The sequence below is a fragment of the Sus scrofa genome, chromosome 14, assembly GCF_054392235.1.
Source record: "Sus scrofa isolate SSC_HxYL_T2T_F1_AM1 chromosome 14, Sscrofa_HxYL_maternal_Yorkshire_Landrace_v2.0, whole genome shotgun sequence".
NCBI lineage: Eukaryota > Metazoa > Chordata > Mammalia > Artiodactyla > Suidae > Sus > Sus scrofa.
In genome coordinates this window covers 149770488-149794783 of record NC_139396.1, presented here as the reverse complement: position 1 = coordinate 149794783, position 24296 = coordinate 149770488, and the positions used below count along the sequence as shown (strand labels likewise).

Below are 24296 nucleotides of genomic sequence, written 5' to 3'. Positions count from 1 at the left end.
TGTTTGAATATCAAACATCACATATATCATGTTTTTCAATTTTGGATGTTTTCTCCCCTCAAAATCCCATATTTTTAGGTAAATAAAGTAAAACAAGAAAAAGATATTTTAAATTCAGAAGTTCTGGAACAGAGAAAAGTCTTAGAAAAATGCAATAGAGGTATGTATTCCCAGTCTTTTTCCTCTGTATATGTAATTTTTTTTAATATGTATTTTGTGTTGTTTTATACCTGTGTTTAAAGATTCTGGTAGTAAAACTCTTCTGTATTGTGTTTTTCTAACTTGTAGCAACAAGTCTTCCTCATTCCTGTCTTGTGTCACCTTCCTTAGAGTCTGCGGACCTTTAAAAGTGCCTTTACTTGAATTCATGACCCACTCATTGTGAAGCTTCAAACCTAAATACTGTTTTGTCCTACACATATCCTGGAATGATGGCCTTATTGCCTATCCCCTCAGTATTTATGTATTTGGAAGGTTATATGGTAAATCTCTCTTCAATCCGGAAGAGATAGGATAGCTACATAAAGTTATGCAAAATTGTATAGTAAAATTTTAAACTAAGAGAACATGGAAGATGGGACAAAGGGAAAGTGAGAGTATGTATTAGTATACAAAGTGCTTACCTGCTCTGAGTTCTTGTACATTTCCTGCCTGTGTGCCTGAAATCCGACTCTGAGCTCTCTGGGGGCCAGTGTGATGAGCGATTCATAATCATTTGTGTGAATCATGTAAAAATTAACCAGTTGATCAGGTGAATGAAACGAACGTGCTCTCATGGGAAGAAGCAAGTTTCTCCAAGGCTACTTCTAGAGAAAATTCTGTGTGATTTGATTTTATCATTCTTGTCATAAAACACAGCATGAAGTCTCATGGGGCTGCTTCTTTTGCACCCTTGTTTAGGGCAAAGGAGTGAGGCCAAAGTGCAATTAATTGCGCAAACATAGCTTTAAGTGAGGGGACTTCCTGTGCTATTTGTTCTGCTTTTCCCCTCAGCCACTGTCTTTCCTGGTTGAGAAGCTACAACCCTAAAAGGAAACCTTTCAGACGCAGGGCTTCCCTGTTGTTACTGGTGGTAGTTCTCCATCTTTGCATCATGTATGAATTGAGATTTTTGAATAAATAAAGGTGGGAGTTGTACTAGATTGTAACATTTCCTCTGCCTTTTGTGCTTTAAGAAGATAGACATGGTGTAGAGGAGTTTTCAGTCTTGATGCACTGTGCTAGCAACAGAGGGTTCTATAAAAGTTATCATCATGGGCCTTGCCTTCAGGGAGCCCCCTATCTAGGGAGAGACATTGTATAAATAAATACCACTAGTACCAACCCAATTCCTTTCAGAATCCAAGAGGGCCAGGACATGTGAAAATTCACTTTTTATTATAGTGTTCCGGATGTAGACAAGAAAGTCAGTTATCTTGCCCAGGGCTTCAGATAGTCATAATCTTCTTTGTTTTCTTTGGGAAATTTCTTCTTTAAATAGGTCTGAAACTCTTTTAACTCTCCAAGACCTATAATTCACATCCCAAACCACCACTTACATTTCTTTACTGAGTAAGACTATTAGTCTTTCCTCTGAGGAGGCAGTAGATTGACCGAGTGCAGAGTTGAAATTCTATGTCATTACACAGCAAACCGGTCCTTAGTCAGTTAGGACTGAAGTGCCCTGGTGGAACATTTTGTGAAAGCAGCCATTAAGGGAGCCTTTGTAAAGATTGTATCGATATGACTCAGCTCAGGATTGAAAGTGTGCCTGGCTAGAAGCAGATGGACAGACTGGTGTGCTACCCACTACTGTGTACCCTGTCTGGAATGGCCTCATCATTCCCTCTCTCCCGTCTATGTCATTACCCAACAAAACAGGCCGCAACATGTGAAAAGTGGGAAAGAATTCATGTTCCTCTGATTTGACAGGATCTTCCCTTTGACTCTTTCTGTCCATAGCGATGCTTTAGTTCAAAGCTCTGACCTGGGCCTGTATGGATGTAAGGCTGTTTCTCTTCTGTCTGAACATGGAGAACACTTTAAAATAACTTAAATATATATTTTTCTTTTCCTTTTTCTTTGGCTTTTTAGGCCCACACCCTCGACATATGGAAGTTCCCAGGCCAGGGGTCGAATCAGAACTGTAGCTGCTGGCCTACACTGGCTTACACCACAGCTCACGGAAACACCGGATCCTTAACCCACTCAGCCAGGCCAGGGATCAGACCCACATCCTCACAGATACTAGTCAGGTTGGTTACTGCTGAGCCACAAGGGGAACGCCAGTGCCCTCTTTTCTTAGACTCAAGTTATAAGGAAATTAGTAGCTGTGGGCTCAGCTGAGCCCTGAGTAAAGGAGACAGCTTTGGCCAAAGTTGGTATAAAGGGATTGAACCCACATCCTTGTGGATCCTAGTTGGGTTCGTTAACCGCTGAGCCACAAAGGGAACTCCTATGTATTTCTTTTTATTCAGGGAGTTCCCATGAATAAAAAAAAAAAAAATCTAAAACTACTCATACCCTCTGACCAACAATTTCACTTTTAGGAATGTATTTGTTTCCTAAGAGAATAAATTTTGAACATACACAGAGGTCTAGTTGCAAGGGTGCTCTCTGCATCACTGCTGAAAATAGCAAAATAATCTAGATGGTCTAATACTGAAAGATCAGTAGGTAAAGTATGCTATGTACAGGAAATAGTCTGTCATCAAAATTGTATCATATGGTGGAAAGTATGGATATACCTTGAGAAAGGAAAAAAAATGTCAACCTTTACAGCCCAGAGATAAGCACTATTAACATTTTGCTGTATATTCTTCCAGAACAGAGGCGGGGGGAAGGGGCAGGTACAAACTATTAGGTATAAAATAAGCTACAAGGATATATTCTAGAACACAGAGAATTTAGCCAATATTTTATAATAAATATATGGAGAGCATAACCTTTGAAAATTGTGAATCACTGTATTGTACACCAGTAATATAATACTGTGCATCAACTATACTTCAGTGAAAAAACTCTATATATATACACATTAAACTGTTTACTAAACGTGTTTATAACATATATGGCAGACAAAATACCAAGAAAAGAAATATCTCTTTTATCCATTGGTACTTTGCAAGCTGCTGGACATGAATTTCTACTTGTACCTTCCTTTGTTGTTGTTTTTTTTGTTTTTTTGTTTTTTTGTTTGTTTGTTTTTTAGGGCCACACCTGCAGCATATGGAGGTTCCCAGGCTAGGGGTTGAATTGTAGCTACAACTGCCGACCTACACCACAGCACACTGCAACCCCGGATCCCCTACCCACTGAGTGAGGCCAGGAGTTGAACCCACATCCTCATGGATACTAGTGGGATTCGTTTCCGCAGCACCACAACAGGAACTCCCTTCCTTTGGATTTTTAATCATTGCTTTTATTCATAGTTTTGCCAGATATGTATCTATCACTAAACAGCATATTTTTTAATTTTGTATGTTTTTGAACTTTATATAAATAATACCATATTGCGTATGTCCTTCTGCAGCTCTTTGTGTTTGTAAGGTTCATCCATATCAAAGGATATTGTTGTGGTATGTTTATTTTCACTGCTGTATAATATTTCATTCAGTGGCTATACCAGATTCATTTATCCAGTATCCTACTGGTGGATGTTTGAGTTTTTTCCAGTTTAAGTTTATATTCCTGTTAACAGTGTTTTTGTTTCCATTATCCTGTATCCTCTCCAAACCTGACATAGCTGTGCTTTTTAATTTTTACCAGTTGCCTCTTTGGTGAGTATAAAAAGGTGTCTGTATTTTAACTCTCCATTTCCTTGGTTACTAATAAAGACATTTATTGTCCTTTCACATGTTTCCTCTTCTGTAAAATCCTTGTTGATGTGTTTTGTATGTATAGCTTTTAAAAAACAAAAATGAGCTCATTTCACTCAATAAATCTGCCTATACAATGCAATTTTGATGACAGATATTTCTTGTACATAGCATACTTTACCTACTGATCCTTCAGTGTTAGACCATCTAGATTATTTTGCTATTTTCAGCAATGATGCAGAGAGCTCCCTCTCAACTAAATTTCTGTATATGTTCAAGATTTATTCTCTTAGGAGAACAAATACATTCCTAAAAGTGAAATTGCTGGTCAGAGGGTATGAGTAGTTTTAGATTTTTTGATTCATATGGCCAAGTTACCCTCTTGGGTATAAAAAGCTCTTATCAATTTATATTCCAAGCAGCAATGGATGAGGTCCTTATAGCCCTGAATAAGGAATCCTTTCTACACTATTTTTCATCTATATTCCTGCTAATCTTTGTGGAATATTGTCCATTTTCTTTTCCTTGTCTCCTAAGTGTCCATGCTAGCAGTAGAAGAGTATGAGGAAATGCAGGTGAACTTGGAACTGGAAAAGGACCTTCGAAAGAAAGCAGAGTCATTTGCACAAGAGGTAAATAACTTGCAGAGATCTTCTTATTTTTATTTTTAAAGAACTTTGCAGAGGACATTTCAATGTATTTTTTTTTTTTTTTTTATGGCCATACCTGCAGCATATGAAAGTTTCCAGGTCAGGGATCAAACCTGTGCCTCTTCAGCAACCTGAGCTGCTGCATTCAGATTCGTAACCCTCTGCTCCATAGTAGAAACTCCTCAAAATGTTTTTTAAGCGCTTGTCACTTTGAATTAAGGATCAGCAAATTTAGGGAGCCAGCTATGGGATAGTATCAAGTTCATTGGATTTCATTTTCACCATCTGTAAAATGGGCGATGATGCCAATCTAACCAAATGGATTTTAAAATCAAATGGCAGGATTTTTCAAAAGTATTTTGTAAACTATAAAATGCTATATAGGGGAAACAAATTGTGTTTGGGGGTACCCAACTTGTGATGGAAAGTCCAGTTCGAGTACAGGGTTTTCATGTGTTTCCAGTAGCCTTAAGAATCTAGGTTGCAAAGTTCCTTTGTGTCACAGCGGGTTAAGGGTCTGGTGTTGCTGCAGCTGTGGCATAGGCCACAACTGCAGTGGAGGTTTGATCCCTGGCCACGAAATTTCAGCATGCCGCAGGTACAGCCAAAAAATAAAAAAGAGAATCTAGATTCCATCTCAATATATCATCTGAAATAACAATATTGTAGCCTTACTATATCTCTTCAGCTGCTATATGGGCTCTCATACTTGAATTGATTCTTCCACTCGCTGTGGAACATTGTCATTATCTGAGTCTTTCATCAGTGTGCTGATTTTTGTCTCATATTAGAGGTAAGCTTTGAGCTTCTCATGTTCTGGCTTAGCTTTGTTGACATGTTGTTGGGTATTCCGTGGCTCAGGGACTGGTTTCCAGGGAAATGGTGAGGTACCAGTTGCCTGAACTGTAAGAGCTTATGATGTGGAGCTGATCTGCATGAGATTTCCATCATGTATAAATATTTTGAATCTGTGTGCATCTTGTAGGTTCAAGGAAAGTAGCTAAGAGAATGTATTTCATTCCTAGGTGGACGCATCTAAGATGTAGAAGGAAGACAGAGCGTGGGGTTATGGGGATGACATTTGAAAATTAGATTATGGTTTTGTGCAGGAATTTTTCTGTGTTTGAATGTAACTGTGCTAGCAATGAACTCTATAAAAGGTTTGGTCCCAGAAGATCTGATGTGAAATATTATGATTCAGTTTATTCAGAGAATTTAATGAAAGGTGAGTAAATATTGTTTTCTTATGTCTTGGAGGGGAGAAAAAAGATTGAAGTGTGTTAGGGCCCTTTGGAAAAAGCTGCCGCATATAAATGATGGAGTTAAATAAATGGTTGAGGGGGAGGGAAAGTAGAGATAATGTGAGGATGCCTCCACTGCAGAGCTGAAAAGGTTGGCTGATTTTGACCTGAATGCTAAGGTCTTATTTTGAGAGACATTTTTCAGTTTTCCATCTGTTCTTTGTAGAATGATGTTAGAATACAAAGCAGCTCAAAGAAAAACTTGAAGGCCATGCAGTAGCAGAGAGGACAGATGGAAGAAGTAAGGTTCCTCTAAGAATATGAAAATGAATGATTTAGTATGCGTGTACCTTGTAGTGAATGCTGGAAACAGGGATGCTCACACATGAACCCCGAATGAGGAGAGAGCAGTGTGAGGAGGAGAGCAAGAGCAGCGGTGGTCATATTCCTGGTAGCCTAAGTATTTGCAGCTGTGCTCAATAATTTTACAATATCTAGGTTTGATCTACCCAATAGTGAGAAGAAAATACAAAGCTAGATTAAAACTAGGATACCTTCCCTTTTGCAGGCTTTACAGACTCTCAGATTTTCAACAGATAACGGCTGTTGGTGCATAACTTAGTTTAACCAGAGGAGTACAACTTTTGCATTTTGTTTCTTAGTGTGTTCAGCAAACATCTGTTAAGCGAGACAGTGTTCTGATATTGGGAATATGTATTAATAGTAAAGAAAGCAGATGAGATCACTGCCTGTTGGAGTGTACAACACAGAGCCTTAGAAACCAATTTTTAAGGTTAATTTATATTACATTTTTAATTACAAAAGGAAGATATATACCTTGTAAAAATACAAATAATTCTCAAGTGTGTAAATTTAAAATGAAATGTTTCTTCCTTACTTCTGCTCGCACTTGTCCATTTAAAATCTAAAACCAGGGGTTCCCTGGTGGCCTAGCAGTTAAGGACTCAGTGTTGTCACTGCTTTGGCTCGGGTTCGATTCCTGGCCTGGGAACTTCTGCATGTCATGGGTGCTGCCAAAAAAAATAAAAAGCAAGAACACTGTAAACCAGCTATAATGGAAAAATAAAGATCATTATATAAAAAAAAAAAAACTCCCACAAAGAAGTAAGTCTTCATACTGTGTTGTTTTTGTATTTCTATAATGTAATTTCAGTTTTTGATGACTTTCTTGTACTTTTTCAGTACATTTCTTTTTGCTGTGTAGTTTTTCTTTTCTCTATTTAAAGGTGTGGATACCTTTTTCAGCACATAGTCCCAACACACTATGAGATATTATGTAATCATTTCTTTCCAGATAACTCAGATTATGATGTTTTAATGTTATTTTGGAAATAATTATATATTAATGATAGAATATTTTCTTCTCGTACTTTGAAAAGATTTAGGAAATTTCTCAGAAATACTGATACCAGTGATGTTATTTGTCTGATAATGAACTTGTCTAACCAACAAGTTCTTACCATAGCTAAAAACCAAATTCATTAGTGTTTGGTAACTGAAATTTCTCTTAAAGTGTATAAAAGGTTGTCTCATGGGTAATATTTTTCAAGTGACCATTATTATTGAAAAGGATTTCTTTTCTGTATATTCTTCTTGTATTGCAATTTAGAGATTGTTACAGGATTTTGCAAAAGAAATTCATGTTATTAACATCCCTAAGGCATAATCTTTATTTTTTTCTCTCCAAAATAACAGAGTTGAGACAATTTATAATCATGTAAAGTACCTGAGTGCTACATGGAAAAGGAGAACTATCCCTTTTCCCAAGAGAGAACCAAAGCGCAGAGAAGCATTGCAGGGAGAGTAATAAAGCCGCCCTTGGCATTGACAGTCTGCTTGTGCCGACATTGTCTTACTGCCCAGCTCCCACCTCTGTCTTGGTCAGCCCCACTGACAACTGCCTCTCTGCCTGCTACTGAACTCTGGGCTCTCTTGGTGAAAGGCCTCACTTACTGAAAAGCCAGAGCATCTCATTTACTTAGGTATCATTTCTTGGCCTTTCTCGTTGACTCTTTGAGATATTTTCTAAGACACCAGCAAGGGACTCCAACCAGTTAAGTTTTAAGAGGGAAAATTGTATAAAAAAAAGAAATTAATAAGTTATCTGAAATAACCCATTTCAATTAAACCGTTGGTCTCAAATTTAAGATAATATGATGGAATATAGAAGTCCCTGTTGTGGCTGAACGGTAACAAAACAAACTAGTATCCATGAGGACCTGGCTTCAATGCCTGGTCTCATTGGCCTCACTCAGTGGGTTGAGGATCCGGCATTGCCATGAGTTGTGGTGTAGGCTGGCAACTGCAGCTCCAATTTGACCCCTAGCCTGGGCAAGTCCATAGGCTGCATGTGTGGGCCTAAAAAGACACACAAAAAAGAGATAGCATGGGAGAGTACTGATTATTCTTCCCTAGTGTGTGGCTGCCTCTGGTCTCACTTTTCTCTAGCCCAGCACTTGTGCACATGCACACACTCATCCACTCATGCTATCTCCGTACCTGTTCATACACAGAAATGAGGAGTCAGATGGAAGAAGAATTAAAGTTCACTTGGAAATGTTGTTCTATTGTAAGGTGGGCCTAATTTCAGAATTTGTAGAATATTTCATGCTTGGAATCACTCATTGACTGCCTTATGTAGGGTATTAAGAAAATGAAATGAGGTGACTAGAAAATAATGTTTTTTTCAGTCGTGTAAAGTGGTGATGATTAAATGAATCATGTATGTAAATTGTCAAATAAAATGCTTAGTAAATATTAATATACTTTTTCCATTCTCCTCTTTCCCTTCCTACTGTTAACTGTTTCGTCACTGGGTGAAAACTAAGTGGTTAAAAACAAAACCTTAGGTCTAGGAAATAGCAGAGCAAGGAGATTAACCAGTGATTAAGAGCTTGGGCTTGTAAATCGGTCACATCTGTGTTTAAATCTTTTTTTTTTTTTTTTTTTTTTTGTCTTTTCCAGGGCCACTCCTGTGGTATATGGAGGTTCCCAGGCTAGGGGTCTAATCAGAGCTGTAGCCACTGGCCTCTGCCAGAGCCACAGCAACATGGGATCCGAGCTGCGTCTGTGACCCTCACCACTGCTCACGGCAATGCCAGATCCTTAACCCATTGAGCGAGGCCAGGGATCAAACCCGCAACCTCATGGTTCCTAGTCGGATTCATTAACCACTGAGCCACGACGGGAACTCCTGTGTTTAAATCTTGATCTTACCACTTACATGTGTCTTTTGGAAAGATGCTTAACCCCTCTGAGCCTCAGTTACGTTATTAGTAAAAGTGAGATATAGTGTCTACTTGACAGCTGTGTCCTTAGGGTTAGATAATATGTACGTAAAATGATTGCTACCGTATCTATCACATAGTGTTTAGTACATTTTAGCTTTTCATAGCCGATGCACTTAACTCAGGGTTAATGTAAGGATTAAAATAATGTATATAAAATATTTAGTAGAATACCTGTTATAAATTCTTGATAAATATTAGCTGCTACTGTTAATCAATGTATTCTAAAGCAATAACAAAATATTAAAAGCTACAGTGTAAGACTAAGCTATCGTATATATACTGTGCTGATACAAGGGTAAAAGTTCTGAAGATTGTATAAAAGTTACAAATAAAGTCATAGCCATCATTCCTTCTAAAACTGTTATACTACAATCCAGAAATTTCCTTTAACTTTTTAGTAAAAACTCCACAAACTTTTTTCCTTTTGCTCAAATCTCATTTGAGGAGATATGTGAGAAGGATTGGTATACACATTTTTGTAATTAACTTTGGCAGATGTTTATTGAACAAAACAAGCTAAAGAGACAAAGCCACCTTCTACTGCAGAGTTCTGCTCCTGACCAGCAGCTTTTAAAAGCTTTAGATGAAAATGCAAAACTCATCCAGCTCCTTGAAGAAGAGAGAATTCAGCATCAACAGAAGGTAACAGATTGTCTTCTGGAGTTTTAATATACACACACATACTTAAAATGAGAGGAGTCAGTTCAATCCCTCATCGTCCCAGGATTTTGCCTAAGTTGTGAAGTCTTTACAGTCTTTTCACCTTTTAGGGAAAAAAAAAAACACCTACCAAATGAATTTAATTTAGTAGTCAGCTAAATGTATAGCACACTGTTGTAAATTTATGATGTTCCTTTAAACTATCTGAAAGGTCGGGAGAAGTGAGGGAAAGAGACACCTCGAAGAGAGCTTGGATAATGCAGTTTCGAAATCTATCAGTTGATTGTTTTCTGGAGACTGCAAGTACACTCACAGAGTGTACTGTGTATTGGTCTCAAAGAGCTGGTGGGAGGGGTATCGGTTTTATTCAAAGAGAGAGGAAGAGTCTGTGTTCATAGTAATTGTTTGCTTGGAGAAAATTTCTGATTTTGTAAACTTGCACAAATGTCTGTGTTTAAGTGGTTATTTCAGTTTGAGTAGAGCTATTCCAGCTGACACAGCCTACCCCTGTGTGCTGGGCAGAAAGGATAGTCATCCTGATGGGTGAGAAAGGGAGGCAGAGAGGCGAAGAGGTGGAACAAAGCCTATCCAACTAATGAAACCACTTAAGAAGATTGCATCAATATTTATACTGCTTACCGTGCACCTAGTTTGAGCAGGAAAGGCTGTTAGCTGCCATTTGTTATCACCTGTCGAGGTCTTTTTAAGCAACAATATTGACATTCAATCCTTGGAATTTCCTAGAATTTTTACAGAGTTGGTTGTGAGGCAAAGTTAATGTTTTTTTTCTTCAGTAAGAAATGTTGGCGTGTGTGTGGAGAACCTCTCGATGAGTAGGTGGTCACACTGATTTTCCCTGGGAAAGAAGCCTGGGGAATAGGATACATTTTTTTTCTTTTTTTTTTTTTCTTCTTCTTTGGTCCCCATATACAGGAAATAACCTTTTCAAATAAAGAGAGAATGAAAGAATGTTTTTTATTTAACTTATGTTAGAATATTTTGGTTCCGAAAAGTTCCACTTCTTGTAGTTAATTCACTTAGGGAATAATGCATGCTAAGAACTTATGAAATTGTGTTGAAGTATGGAACTAAATTGTTGTATATGTACCTTGTTGGGGTAGGGGGAGAGGTACTAAAGATTAGATAAAAGTTATGAATGAAATTATAGCAATCAGTACTTCTAAACCTGTTATATTATGCTATAAAATTATTCTGGATAACATATATTTATAATACATATAAAATTATATATATATGTATTTTTTGCTTTTTAGGGCTGCACCCATGGCATATGGAAATTCTCAGGCTAAGGGTTGAATTGGAGCTGTAGCTGCCAGCTTACGCCACAGCCACAGCAATGCAGGATTCGAGTCACATCTGCGACATACACCGAAGCTCACAGTAACACTGATCCTTAACCCACTGAGCGAGGGCAGGGATCGAACTCGCATCCTCATGGATACTAGTCATATTTGTTTCCACTGAGCCACAACGGGAACTCCATATTCTGAATAGTCTTTAATGTATGTGGTTGAAAATATTTCTTACTGGTCTCTAAGGTCCCTTGCAGATTCAGCAATCTTTTAAACACAGCTGTGTTGTTTTGATGATTATAAAAACATCTTTTGCCTCTTCTGGTAAATAAATTTTTACAATACAGAAAAAATTAAAGAAGAAAATTAAGATTACCTGAGAATCCCATATTTGGATGCATATACAAACTTTATGTAATTATATAACTTTATGGATACAGTTTGAATGGAATCATACCAGGCATATCGCTCTGTTTTTTTTTCAGTTGGTAATATATCATCCCCTATCAGTGTATCATGAACTATGTGACTTTAAATTGTTGTATAGTATTTCATTTAATGACCACTCCATTATTTATTAAATCAGTAATATCGTTGGACATTAGAGTTATCTCCAAATTTCCCTGTTACAGAGAACACTTTAATGAATATATTTGAACCTTTGTCTTGCTATTTCTTTAAAACAAATTCTGAAAAAGTATTATTGAGTTAGACCTTTTTTTCTTCTTATTTTTAAAAATATATTTGTGACCAAATTGCCCTCCCCGAGTCTTTTTCATAATACCTGAATTTTTCTCTTAAAAATGGGCACAAAAGTATTAATCTGTTTTAAATGAAGTTTTTTACTTAAATGACTATTTTACTTTTTTGAATCATGTTTAAACATTAAATTATCTGGCTCATAAGTCTCCAGTAAGTTTATATTGAATCTCATGGCTGATAATGATTTTAAGTATAATCTGTATCCCAGAATTTGTGTGGCTTTTAAGATGACTGGACTCTCTTTGCTATTAAATACAAAGTAAAAGAGAAACATTCTTTTTTCTTCTTATTTTCCTTGACAGAGGAAAAACTGTATCACCCCATAAATGTCTGTTTATAACTTATAGGTCAAGGAATTAGAAGAGCAGCTACAAAATGAAACTCTCCACAAAGAGATACACAGCCTCAAACAGCAGCTGGAGCTTCTAGAAGAAGATAAAAAAGAATTGGAATTAAAATATCAGAATTCCGAGGAGAAAGCTAGAAATTTAAAGCATTCCGGTAAAAGCATTGCGTAGGCTATTATGTCTTATTATTAATTTGAATCTCTCATGACCAGTAAAAACCTGGCATATAGTTGGTTCAGAATATTTCCTGAATTCTATAGAAAAATACCAAGATTTGTTTTAAATTCCTTCATTTCTGTCACAATTCAATAGAATAGCCGCTGTAATCAAGTGATTTGCAAATATTTAGGCTTCTTTTTTGGACTCAGAGCCTTTGTGAGTATCACATAACAGCATTAAGAGACAGAAGAGATACTATTAATGTTGGAAGATCAAGACTTCAGCTTTTCTCAGGGCTTCAGAGAGGAATGTTCATTCAATACTTATTTTGTTCATTTTAGGGTGCATTTTTAAAAAGAAACTTTTTAGGTTCATACTGGCTTCATTTTTGGTGTCTAATTATACACACGAAATAATACTTTTCACACCTAACAATAAAATGGGCAACAATATATATATTAAATGGAAAAACTTTTAAAACACCAGGGGATATTTAAAGGATTTATTCATTCAGTCTTAGAAGGCTTAACAGGAATGTGTGAGTTGGATTTCTACACAGGGATAAGTAATAAGTTTCTGTTGGAAGGTAGGTAATTTAAGGAGGCAGGTCGTTCCCTTTATAACAGCTTCAATATTCACTTTAGAATTTTTTGGTTAATTTTATACTAGAATTTTGAAATCTGTACAGAAGAACCAAGTAGGCTTCTCTTCCTTTAAAAAATATTAAAAATACCTCTAATCCACAATGAAAATTAATTACAATTTTTAAAAACATTGATCGAAAATGAAGAAAATAGTCCATTCTTTTTAGTGACTGTCAGGGTAGTGTGTAGCAAAAGCCATCTTTATTGTAAATGAGACACACGCTAGAGATACTCGAGATTGGTTTTGAACATGTTTTATTTAGCATATGCTGTATGTGTACCCACCCATACCCAATAGCCTAGGGTGCTATAAGAAATATAGAAGAAAAGAAACCAAACTCCCTTTGGAGAAATAGACATATGCATATGAAATAACTAGGGGATACTTTTTTTTTTTTTTTTTTTTTTTGGTCTTTTGTCCTTTTAGGGTCACACCTGAGGCATATGGAAGTTCCCAAGCTGGGGGTTTCATCAGAGCTGTAGCCACCGGCTTATGCCACAGCCACAGCAATGCCAGATTTGAGCCACGTCCATGACCTACACCACAGCTCACGGTAGCGCCAGATCCTTAACCCACTGAGCGAGGCCAGGGATCAAACCTGCATCCTCATGTATGCTACACAGATTCATTTCCACTGAGCCACGACGGGAACTCCATCTAGGGGATTCTTGATGTTGGAGAGCCCACTGCTTACTTACTGCTTACTTAGTGTTAAGAGTAAAAACAAATGGACAGACTCTTAGGGTAAAGACAGTCCTAGAAAGTGGAATGGCTGTGGAGAGGGAGAGCTGTTCCTGCGTGCAGTACCTGTAGCACATTAGAGCCCAATTAGAGGTATTCACCTTGTGATAAACATTTAAATTGAGCTTCTTGAAGTCAGAAACTGTGACTTGAACAGCACCAAGCATGTTCTCTTTCATTGTTGGTGAAATTAATGGCTTGAATGAATTGAAAGAATACATTGTGTTTCCAGAATTCTCTTCAAGAGAGCAAAAAGTTTCTGAATTAAACATTTGAGAGTCTTAAGTCTGGTTAGAATCATGAGCTCTAAGATTTGTAGTTTTTGAAGGAAAGTAAGTAGAGGAGGAAAGTATGCTATTAAAATTCATCACTGTCATCTTTAAAATTAATTCTTGGTCTGTACACTTTAGAAATCAAGTATTAATGATTTCTTAGTATCTGAGTAGTGTGTTCTGTTAACAGATGTTTCTTCAACCTACTCAATTCTTACTTCCCACCTGTCCAGCCATTGTCTTAATTTTTTTTTTTTCCTTTTCCATAGTTTGTATATACAGCAAAAAGATGGTAACAGTTACTTATAACATACGTAAGGCCTCTTTTGCTGGATGTTGAAAAGTTTTAAAATGTTCTGCAGTTTCATACTGAAATTTCTAACTTTAGCTTAATAGAAGAATTTGATTTTGAGAGAGGTTGTTTTTTTCCTTTACATGTAAATAAGTTGTCAAGTTGCTTATTTCAGCTCTTTTCTGAATGCTTGCTCTCTGTGCAGTTGATGAACTCCAGAAACGAGTGAACCAGTCTGAGAATTCAGTACCTCCACCACCTCCTCCTCCACCACCACTTCCCCCTCCTCCCCCCAATCCTATCCGGTAAGCACATCTGGGAAGACCATTCTGCAGCAAATATTATTCCTTCGTAGGGAAACTAAAGTTCGTGTTATTGGTATCCTTTTGAAAAAATACTGGCTTAGATTGCATCATTAGAGGGGGCTAAAAGTACGAACAATATCAGCAGGTGTTTCTCTCAGAGAATGCATTTTCTGAAAGCCAATGTATTATTCACCTCTTGTAATATATATAGAAAGGGCCTTAAACACCTGACAAAGACATCTTGTGGCCCACAGTATTCTGTTGCAGATGTTGGAGTTTCACGTGGATGTTCCAAACCAAAGAGGTAGACATTTAAAAAAACTTCTCGATACTTCAGTTTTAAAACTTCAGTCTACCTCATTGAATTTCCTTCGATGAAGAGCAAGGAATTTTGAGCTTCTCTAGAATGCATTCATGTTTTTCTTTCACTAATATGAATTTGAAAAGCTCTGGTTTGTGCAGTTATTTAAAAAAGAAAATTATTGGGATTCCCATCGTGACACAGCGGAAACGAATCTGACTAGGAACCATGAGATTGCAGACTCCATCCCTGGCCTTGCTCAGAGGGTTAAGGATCCAGTGTTGCCATGAGCTGTGGTGTAGGTCGCAGATACGGCTTGGATGTTGCTGTGGCTGTGGCGTAGGCCAGCAGTTGTAGCTCCGACTGGACCCTAGCCTGGGAACCTACATATGCTGTGGGTGCGGCCCTAAAAAGCAAAAAATAAATAAGTAAATAAATAATAAAATATAATTACTGAATTAACAAGTCTTATGGCGCTAATTGTTTATAAACTAGTAATTAAACTAAAAGTACTAATTATTTTTTACCTCTAACCTCATATAAACCTTCAATAATTCTGAGAGAGGAACCTTCCATTAGTAAGAAGAAGAAATATTATGTTTAAATTTTTATGACAAAAAATCATATATGCAGACAAAAAAATTCACTTTTTCTGCTCTGAGTGACTTATTGATGTCACATGCCTGAGTTAAACACAATATACCCACCCCGGGAGATCTAGAGTCAACTTTTGCCTTCTTTGTGGTTCTTCGTTTCACTGTCCAGATACGTAAGACAACCTACTTGCCACCGTAACAGTTTACCTTCTCCTGTCATCATGTTAGCCACTTAATTTATTCTAGAACAAATAGAGTTTAAAATTTTGCTAGATTTTTACCTTTCATTAACTCATGTGATTTGTTTAATCCCTTCACACAGAGAGGCCATTTATTCATACTTTGCACGTTTGCTGATCCATCTGAATAGAATGTGTAGCGTGTTCCTCCCACACGACTATGAAAATGGATCTTTGCCTTTTAAAAAGATTCTCATTAGTTTCCTTACTGAGTAGGGTATGACATAATCTACTTTAAGCCAAGAGTCAATTGAAAGAATTTCAGGTATTTTAAATTCATTCTTTGCTGGGTAGCTAAATCTGTAGGAGATATTCTGAATTTGACATTTAAAATAGGAAATTCATCACTTTGATCTTTTTCTAAGGTCTGGAATTTTGAGCTTGATCAGAAAGGTCACTTCTGTCTGTGAGGAAGGACAAGTATTAAAAAGTGATTATAATTTTGCTGTTGGCCTTTAATTTTTACTCTCAGAAATCTTGAGAGCTCTTGGAATTAAAAGTAAAGTACAACCTAAATAGAATATTTTCCCAAAAAGCTCCCTACAGTTATACTGAGAAATGAATGTAGGATTCAGACTATGAAAAAAACATGAACTCATATTTTATAAGTCCTGTTAAAGAAATTTTTCATTGAATAACATGACTGATTTTTATTTTTAGATAAATTTAAATAATACAAGACATAATTTCTCAGTAGAAAGATTTTTTTGGTAAGGAGTACTTCGCTATCAAAGAAATATATTTGCATATGCATTGAGTTTCAATGGACTTTGAATCCAGTAATCAAGGTTTTCCAACTTTGTTTCTGATATAGATCATGGATAGAAGTAAAAGTGGAAAAAAGAGAGGAAGGCCTTTGGCTTTAAGTGGCTTTTTTGCTTTCCCCCTCTTCCTGCTCCTTTAACCTAGAAGACAGATGGGAGAGAGGTGAGAGAGGAAAAAGGTTTTGTAGCAGGGTTGATGAAAGGACAGGTCCTGGCCAGGTGTGGCTTTGCGGGGGAGGAGAGGGCCTATTAGTCAGGGTTCTTGAGTCAGAAGGCAGGACAGAGCAGATGTCCTTGTTTCAAGGCCGTCAGACCTGAGGGATTTTTCTCTTACTTGGGGGAGGGTCACTCTTGTTGTCTTCAAGCCTTCAACTGATTGGTGAGGCCCATCCTATTTAAGGGAGGGCAAGCCACTTCACTCAGGCTACCTATTTAAGTGTTAATCTTACCTAGATTCTTGCAGAAACACCCAGAATAATGTTTGACCATATATCTGAGTACCCATGGCCCAGTCAAGTTGATTCATAAAATTAAGCATCATGGGGCTGTGAAGAACACTTCTTGAAGAATTTCAGGGTGAATATTTTCCATTGAGCTGTTCCATCATTGGGGGACACTTAGCTGGAAGCTTTTGTCCCTTCACTTGAAGTGGCTGTGAAGCAGGACAGTTTTAGGCAGAGTTCTTGGTTGGCTGGTCCCAGATGCCTTGTCCTGGTCTTCTCATCTGTCCTGTGAAACCCACACTGCCTGTTTCCTCTCTAATCTAATTACCGTCTGGACCAATGGTTCTTTTTTAATATTATTATTACAGATAATTTCCCTCTGGGCACCATATCAGTCTTCAACTTATAGTTCAATTCAGAACATTTAAAGCTAACACTTTCTCTCATCTCTTAGGTGGTTTACAATGATGAACATATATTCTTAGTTCACATGTGTAAATATATACAAATACTCTAAGCAGTACAAATAACTTCTTTGTAATCTTTATGTACAATAATGTACACTCCCCAAATTTCCTCTCAGAATCAGAGGTGGGGCCATTACAAAGTGTTGTGAGAAGGTGAGGAGAGGCGTCTGATTAGTGAGAGCCCTCCCAAGGCTCCTTTTATGAAATATTAAGTAGACATTGAATACTCCTGCCTTCAGTTGGCAGAATGGAAAAACTTAAGTTTGCATTATTTCATTCCTCCCAACTTATGAAATAAAATGTGCTTATTTTAAAGTTTTCTGTGCAAATTAGAAGTCCTAACTTTTATGACAACAATTTAATTCCATTTGGGGCCACCATGAGCCCAAAGAAGATGAACGAGACAAAGTCAAAAGCTCAGTGATGATCATTTCCCAGTTGGTAAGTCCTGGTGGAGCAGGATGTCGTGCTTTTTTTTCTCTCTGTGCTTTGTGGGAGAGTGTTCAGTGTGTTGGAGAAATTTCAGAAAAGGCAGTTAGAGAGGGAATTGATGATATAACCAAAGATAGAAGTGAGAAGTAAAAAAGAAAAAAGATTCTAAAAATGGTAATGGCTAAGGACCATCGAGTTATTCTGTCCTCAGAGCGAATAATACGGTCCCTCTTTTTGTAGAGGCAACATTATGCCTTTTTTACCCTCTACTGCTAGCTTCCCAGCGTGTCTTCCTCAAGACTGTTTTGTCAAATCCAGTTTACCACACTGAAGATATTGTTACTGTGGTTGAAAGAATTTAAGGGTTCTTGATTCATTTTGGGGGAACTTTTTTTAGGAAGGGATGATAACATATATAGAAGAGTACACAAAGTTATGTACAGTTTAAAAATAAGATAAAGTGAATATTCATGTAATCACCATCCAGTAGAATAATGCTGGTACTCTTTTATCCTTTTTTTAAAGAGAAGAGTTTTTGCCTATATATTTATCCATAAACAACTATAAATACATATGTGGTCTATTTTCGTTACATACTTTGAATTTTAGTGTATTCCTTTGTGTCTTGTTCTTTTCACATTACATTGTCTTGTAAGATTCATCCATGTTATTTTATGTAGCCAGAGCTCCTTCATATTCATTGGTACATATTCCACTTTATGAATGTCCACAGTGTGGCTGTGGCATAAGCCGGTGGCTACAGCTCTGATGAGACCCCCAGCTTGGGAACTTCCATATGCCTTCCATATGCCTGTTCTAAAGTTAGTGTTATTGGTATCCTTTTGAAAAAATACTGGCTTAGATTGCATCATTAGAGGGGGCTAAAAGTACGAACAATATCAGCAGGTGTTTCTCTCAGAGAATGCATTTTTCCATTGGTTGATTGGCTTTTTTGCTGTTGAGTTGTATAAGTTGCTTATATATTCTAGAGATTAAGCTCTTGTCCATTGCATCATTTGAAACTATTTTTCTCCCATTCTGTAAGTTGTCTTTTTTGTTTTCTTTTTGGTTTCCTTTGCTGTGCAAAAGCTTGTCAGTTTGATTAGGTCCCATGGGTTTATTTTTGCTCTTATTTCTGTTGCCTTGGGAGACTGACCTGAGAAAATATTCATGATGTTGATGTCAGAGAGTGTTCTCTTCTAGGAGTTTGATGGTGTCCTGTCTTATATTTAAGTCTTTCAGCCATTTTGAGTTTATTTTTGTGCATGGTGTGAGGGTGTGTTCTAATTTCATTGCTTTGCATGCAGCTGTCCAGGTTTCCCAGCAATGCTTGCTGAATAGACTCTTTTTCCCATTTGATGTTCTTGCCTTCCTTGTCAAAGATTAATTGACCATAGGTGTCAGGGTTTATTTCCAGGTTCTCTATTGCCCGCTCTAACCACTGCTATTCAACATAGTTTTGGAAGTCCTAGCCACAGCAGTTAGACAAACAAAAGAAATAAAAGGCATCCATATAGGAAGAGAAGAGATAAAACTGTCACTGTACACAGATGACATGATACTATACATAGAAAACCCTAAGGACTCAACCCAAAAACTGCTTGAACTGATTAATAAATTCAGCAAAGTAGCAGGATATAAGATTAACATTCAGAAGTCAGTCGCATTTCTGTATACCAGCAATGAAATATTAGAAAAGGAATACAAAAATACAATACCTTTTAAAATTGCACCTCACAAAATTAAATACCTCGGAATACACCTGACCAAGGAGGTAAAGGACTTATATGCTGAGAACTATAAAACTATAATCAAAGAAATCAAAGAAGGTGTAAAGAAATGGAAAGATATTCCACGTTGGTAGATTGGAAAAATCAATATTGTAAAAATGGCCATACTACCCAAAGCAATCTACAGATTCAATGCAATCCCTATCAAATTACCCATGACATTTTCCACAGAACTAGAACAAACAATCCAAAAATTTATATGGAACAGCAAAAGACCCAGAATCACCAAAGCAATCCTGAGAAACGAAAACCAAGTAGGAGGCATAACTTTCCCAGACTTCAAGAAATACTACAAAGCCACAGTCATCAAAACAGTGTGGTACTGGTATCAAAACAGACAGACAGACCAATGGTGATGTCAATTTATAACACCTTCTTCAATTTGAGAATTCTTATTACTCCACATACCAACCAATACTTGATATCAGACTTAAAATGTCTTGCCTATTTGATGAGTATGTAGTAAAACCTCAGTGTGGCTTTTGTTTGTGTTTTTCTGATAACAAAGTGGAGCACCTTAGTTATATGTGTTGGAAATTTGGACATCCTTTTCATGGAGTTTCTTGGTTTTGTCCATTTTTCTGTTGGTTGTGCCTTTTCTCATTGATGTGTAGGGTTTCTTTTAATTCTTTGTGGTGTCTTTTAATATGTGGAGGTTTTTAATTTTAATGTCAAATTTATCATGACTTGGAATTTAAAACATGGACCGGAGAGACGGTGGTCAAAATATATTTTATCCCTGACATATCTGGTGTATATTGTGCAGATTCAGGTGTTTTTTATGCCCATATTTCACAAATAGATATTTACCAAAAACATCCCCTCATTCTTTCATCTTTCCTCTCCAACATACATAGATAGCTGTTTCTGAATTTTAGATATGGATCTTGAAAAGTTTTCTGTATCTTTTTCACTTTGCAAATGTCTGCATCATATTAATAATAATCTTAGCAGCTGCCTTCTTTCAGTAATGAATTTGGTTTCACACAGAAATGGAGGAGACATCTTTCTTTTCATTAAATTGATGAAAAATTTAATAATTTATTAAAGGTAGAAAGTAAGCTACTTAAATTCTAGCTATATATTCATGTACCTGGAGAAGAGTTGGATTTTTACTGATCACTTAGAATCTGTACATTTTATTTCTTGGATCATAAGGCATACACTAATTTCCTGTCAATTTTTTTCTTTCTCCCAAAGATCCCTCATGTCCATGATCCGGAAGCGATCCCACCCCAGCGGCAGTGGTGCTAAGAAAGAAAAGGCAGCTCAACCAGAAACAGGTAATTCTCACCCCATCCCCTTGGTTTACTTTTTAAGTTGTTGGTGGGGTACAGTTTGTTAGCAATACAAACATTCGTTGTATTGTGACTGTGAACACATTGTTGGGGGAGAAATGTGAACTTAACAGGTATAATAATGAACCAAAGAACAGCCATTCCCTTCGTGTAGTTTACTGTGTAGAGCAGGTAAACATGCACACATGTCCCTGTAATGGGAGGGAAGCTGGGAAATGTGTTTTCATTAAAGAATGAGGTACTCTGGGTGGAGAGGTAAGAGAGGGAGGTCATTCCAAATGAGAGATTTGGGGAAAGCCTTTTTAGAACTGATGGCAAGTGAACTGAGACTTTATCGAGCACTTGCTGTGTGCCTACTCCAGTGCTGTGTACTGGAACAAAACATAGAAGTCACATTTGAGTCGGGGGAGACAGGAAGTAAACAAGTAATTACCAATCTAATACATAATTATTTAAATACAATTTTTGATCAGTATGGTGGAGGAGGAATTATCACTACTGATCTAGGAGATGATGGAGGTGGACTGCTGGTATCAGCAAGTGATGTTTTAAGCTGACTAGTTGTGGATTTAGAAAGTCAGGTAAGCTGACTAGTTGTGGATTTAGAAAGTCAGGTTATGGTAAAAGTAAGTCCCATATAGGGGCAACAATTTGAAGGTCCAAAGTGGGGAAGGATCTTGGCATGTTAGGAAACTGAAAGTTGATATGACTAGAACAAGGGGTGCCAGAGAGCAGGTCTACTAGGTAGGCAGAGCCAGATTCTGACGTTTATCCTAAAGGCAGTGAAAGGTTTTTTGTTTGTTTGTTTGTCTTTTTGCCTTTTCTAGGGCTGCTTCTGCGGCATATGGAGGTTCCCAGGCTAGGGGTCTAATCGGAGCTGTAGCTGCCGACCTACTGCAGAGCCACAGCAACGCGGGATCGAGCCGCATGTGCAACCCACACCACAGCTCTTGGCAACACTGGATCCTAATCCTTAACCCACTGATCAAGGCCAGGTATCGAACCCAAAACCTCATGGTTCCTAGTCAGATCTGTTAACCACCGAGCCACGACGGGAACTCCAAGGTAGTACAAGTTTTAAGTAAGACTATAACATGATGAGATTCATCTTTTTCGCTCACTGGCTGCAATGAGCGAAGAGAACAGACTATAAAGGAGTAAGAGTGGTGGAGGGGAGACTGTCCCACTCATTCATTGACTGTTAGAGGACTGGGATGAGGGCGGTGGCAAAAGGGATAGAAAGAAATGGCTACATTCAGGAGCTGTTCAGGGAGGTAAAATTCACAGGACTCAGTGATTCTTGGGAGAGAGAGAAATTGAGGGTGACGGGAAGAGTTAGGAATGGAGAGAGAAGAGAAGGGTTTTCCTGCTGACCAGAACCTCCAGGTGGGTGGGTGCGGAGTCCGTTCACAGAGCACCAGGCAGTTTGATGTGGGGCCACAGTGAGAAGCAAAAACTTGAAATGTTGGGCTGGATGTTGGGCCTTTAACCACAGAACCCAAATTAAACTCAGCCATGTTTGCTCAATCTACCATTTACAGAGCATGGTGGGTTTGACTGGTTCAAGAACAGACAGGTACAAACTTCTTTTATCTATATGAATTGGCTTTCTGTGCCTGCTTCCTATAGCCCTTTGGAATCTAGTCCTTTGCATAACCATGCAGCTAAAAAACATACTCTGCTTGGCACAAGACTTTCAGCATTCAGAAGAGTCCTGCCTTGGGTAATTTGCAGAGCAGCCCTGCTCTTGGGTTATTGGCTGTAAGCCTTCCCTGACATTGTAATTAAGATTAAAATTTTATTTGGGGAAAATTAGTAAGTCTTAGAGGGTCAGGAGGACAGTCAGAATAAAATGAACTCTACTTCTTAGTAAATTACATAATTAGCTTATCAACCTCAATAGCACCCTTAAATTAAAAAAAAATTATCCAAGAACTTACTCTCATTGTTAGAAACTATACGGTTTTCCTTATGAAAACAATATTTAATTTATAATTCATGAAATGTGGCAGCATTTTCTCCCTCATCCTTGAACTACTGGATTGTTACTTTGGGAGTCTAAGTAAAGTTATTGGCACAGAAATTGCTCAGGAGATTTTAAACTGGAGCCACCCTAAAATCCTACTGCCTTAAATGATAAGTACGATAGCCACACTTTTGCTATGTTTGGTATGGTAGTTGTTTGTAGTATCTTGTTAATCATTCACACTAAAAAGTAATTGTTGAAAGGATAAATCAGGGGTTCCTTTTGTGGCTCAGCGGGTTGAGAACCTAATATCCATGAGGGTGTGGGTTCAATCCCTGGCCTTTCTCAGTGGTTAAGGATCCAGTGTTGTTACAAGCTATGGTGTGAGTGGCAGATGCAACTTGGATCTGGTGTTGCTGTGGCTATGTTGTAGGCTGGCAGCTGCAGCTCCAGTTTGACCCCTAGCTTGGGAACTTCCGTATGTGGTGGCTATGGCCCTGAAAAAGACCTAAAAAATAAAGTAAGTCAACAATGATTAAAAGCATGATAAGGAGTTCCCTTGTGATGCAGTGGGTTAAGGATCCAGCATTATTACTGCAGCAGCTTGGGTTGCTGCTGTGGTATGGGTTTGATCCCTGGTCTGGGAACTTCTACATGCTGCAGGAATGGCCAAAAAAAAAAAAAAAAAAAAAAAAAAGCATCATATGATGGCTCTTACTATACAGTTGGTGTGCTTTTCAGAACTTATGAATGCAAAACTTTTATTGCTAGGTTGTGACCATTAGAAAACTTAATTATAGAGAAGGTCTGTGAATTACTTTAGAAGTAGTTTTAAGGTCTAAATATAAGAAATCACTACATACCTTGGCCTTAATAACTCTAATTTTGATAAGAATGGACAGGTTCTGAAATGCCTGCTGTTTATCAATTGGTTAGATCATTAATTAATTGATATTTTCTTACCTCAGTTTGCTAATCTGTAGATGGGGATAATAGTTCCTATCTCATAGGATTGCTTTGAGAATGCTGAGTCTCATAACATGTAAAGTGTTTAGAGTAGTACCCAGAACATGGAAAATAATTGTAATGTTAACTTAAAAAAAAAAAAAAAAAAAGCAAGTTCCTTCCCATCGTAGTGCAGCAGAAATGAATCCAACTAGGAACCAGAAGGCTGTGGGTTTGACCCCGGCCTTGCTTAGTGGGTTTAGGATCTGGTATTGCTGTGAGCTGTGATGTAGGTCGCAGATGCGGCTTGGATCCAACATTGCTGTGCCTCTGGCTTAGGCCAGCAGCTATAGCTCTGATTTGACCCTTAGCCTGGGAACCTCCATATGCTGCTAGTGTGGCCCTAAAAAGACAAAAAAAAAAAAAAAAGAAAAGGTACCACCCACCCTGAAGGGCAGAAATCCTCACTGGGCAGGCTTTTATGATCATTGTAGGTAAGGAAATTTTCCTAACCTTAGGTCAGATTCAAATTGCTCAACTATGGTGTTTTCTTTCGAAAT

At 37.6% G+C, this 24296-nt stretch overlaps 1 protein-coding gene across 6 annotated transcripts in view; it reads left to right on the top strand.

Moving 5' to 3' along the window:
* SHTN1 (shootin 1) overlaps nt 1–24296 on the top strand; it is a 100025-nt gene that overhangs the window by 40919 nt on the left and 34810 nt on the right. For all 6 annotated transcript variants that reach the window (XR_014827008.1, XR_014827011.1, XR_014827009.1 and 3 more), the window contains exons 7-12: nt 79–160; nt 4335–4429; nt 9495–9641; nt 12082–12235; nt 14396–14495; nt 20728–20810. Coding sequence is in view for 2 of the 6 variants with exons in the window: in XM_005671487.4 (XP_005671544.2) it covers nt 79–160; nt 4335–4429; nt 9495–9641; nt 12082–12235; nt 14396–14495; nt 20728–20810 (661 nt within the window). In the remaining 4 variants the exon portion in view is untranslated. The remainder of the gene's footprint in view (nt 1–78; nt 161–4334; nt 4430–9494; nt 9642–12081; nt 12236–14395; nt 14496–20727; nt 20811–24296) is intronic.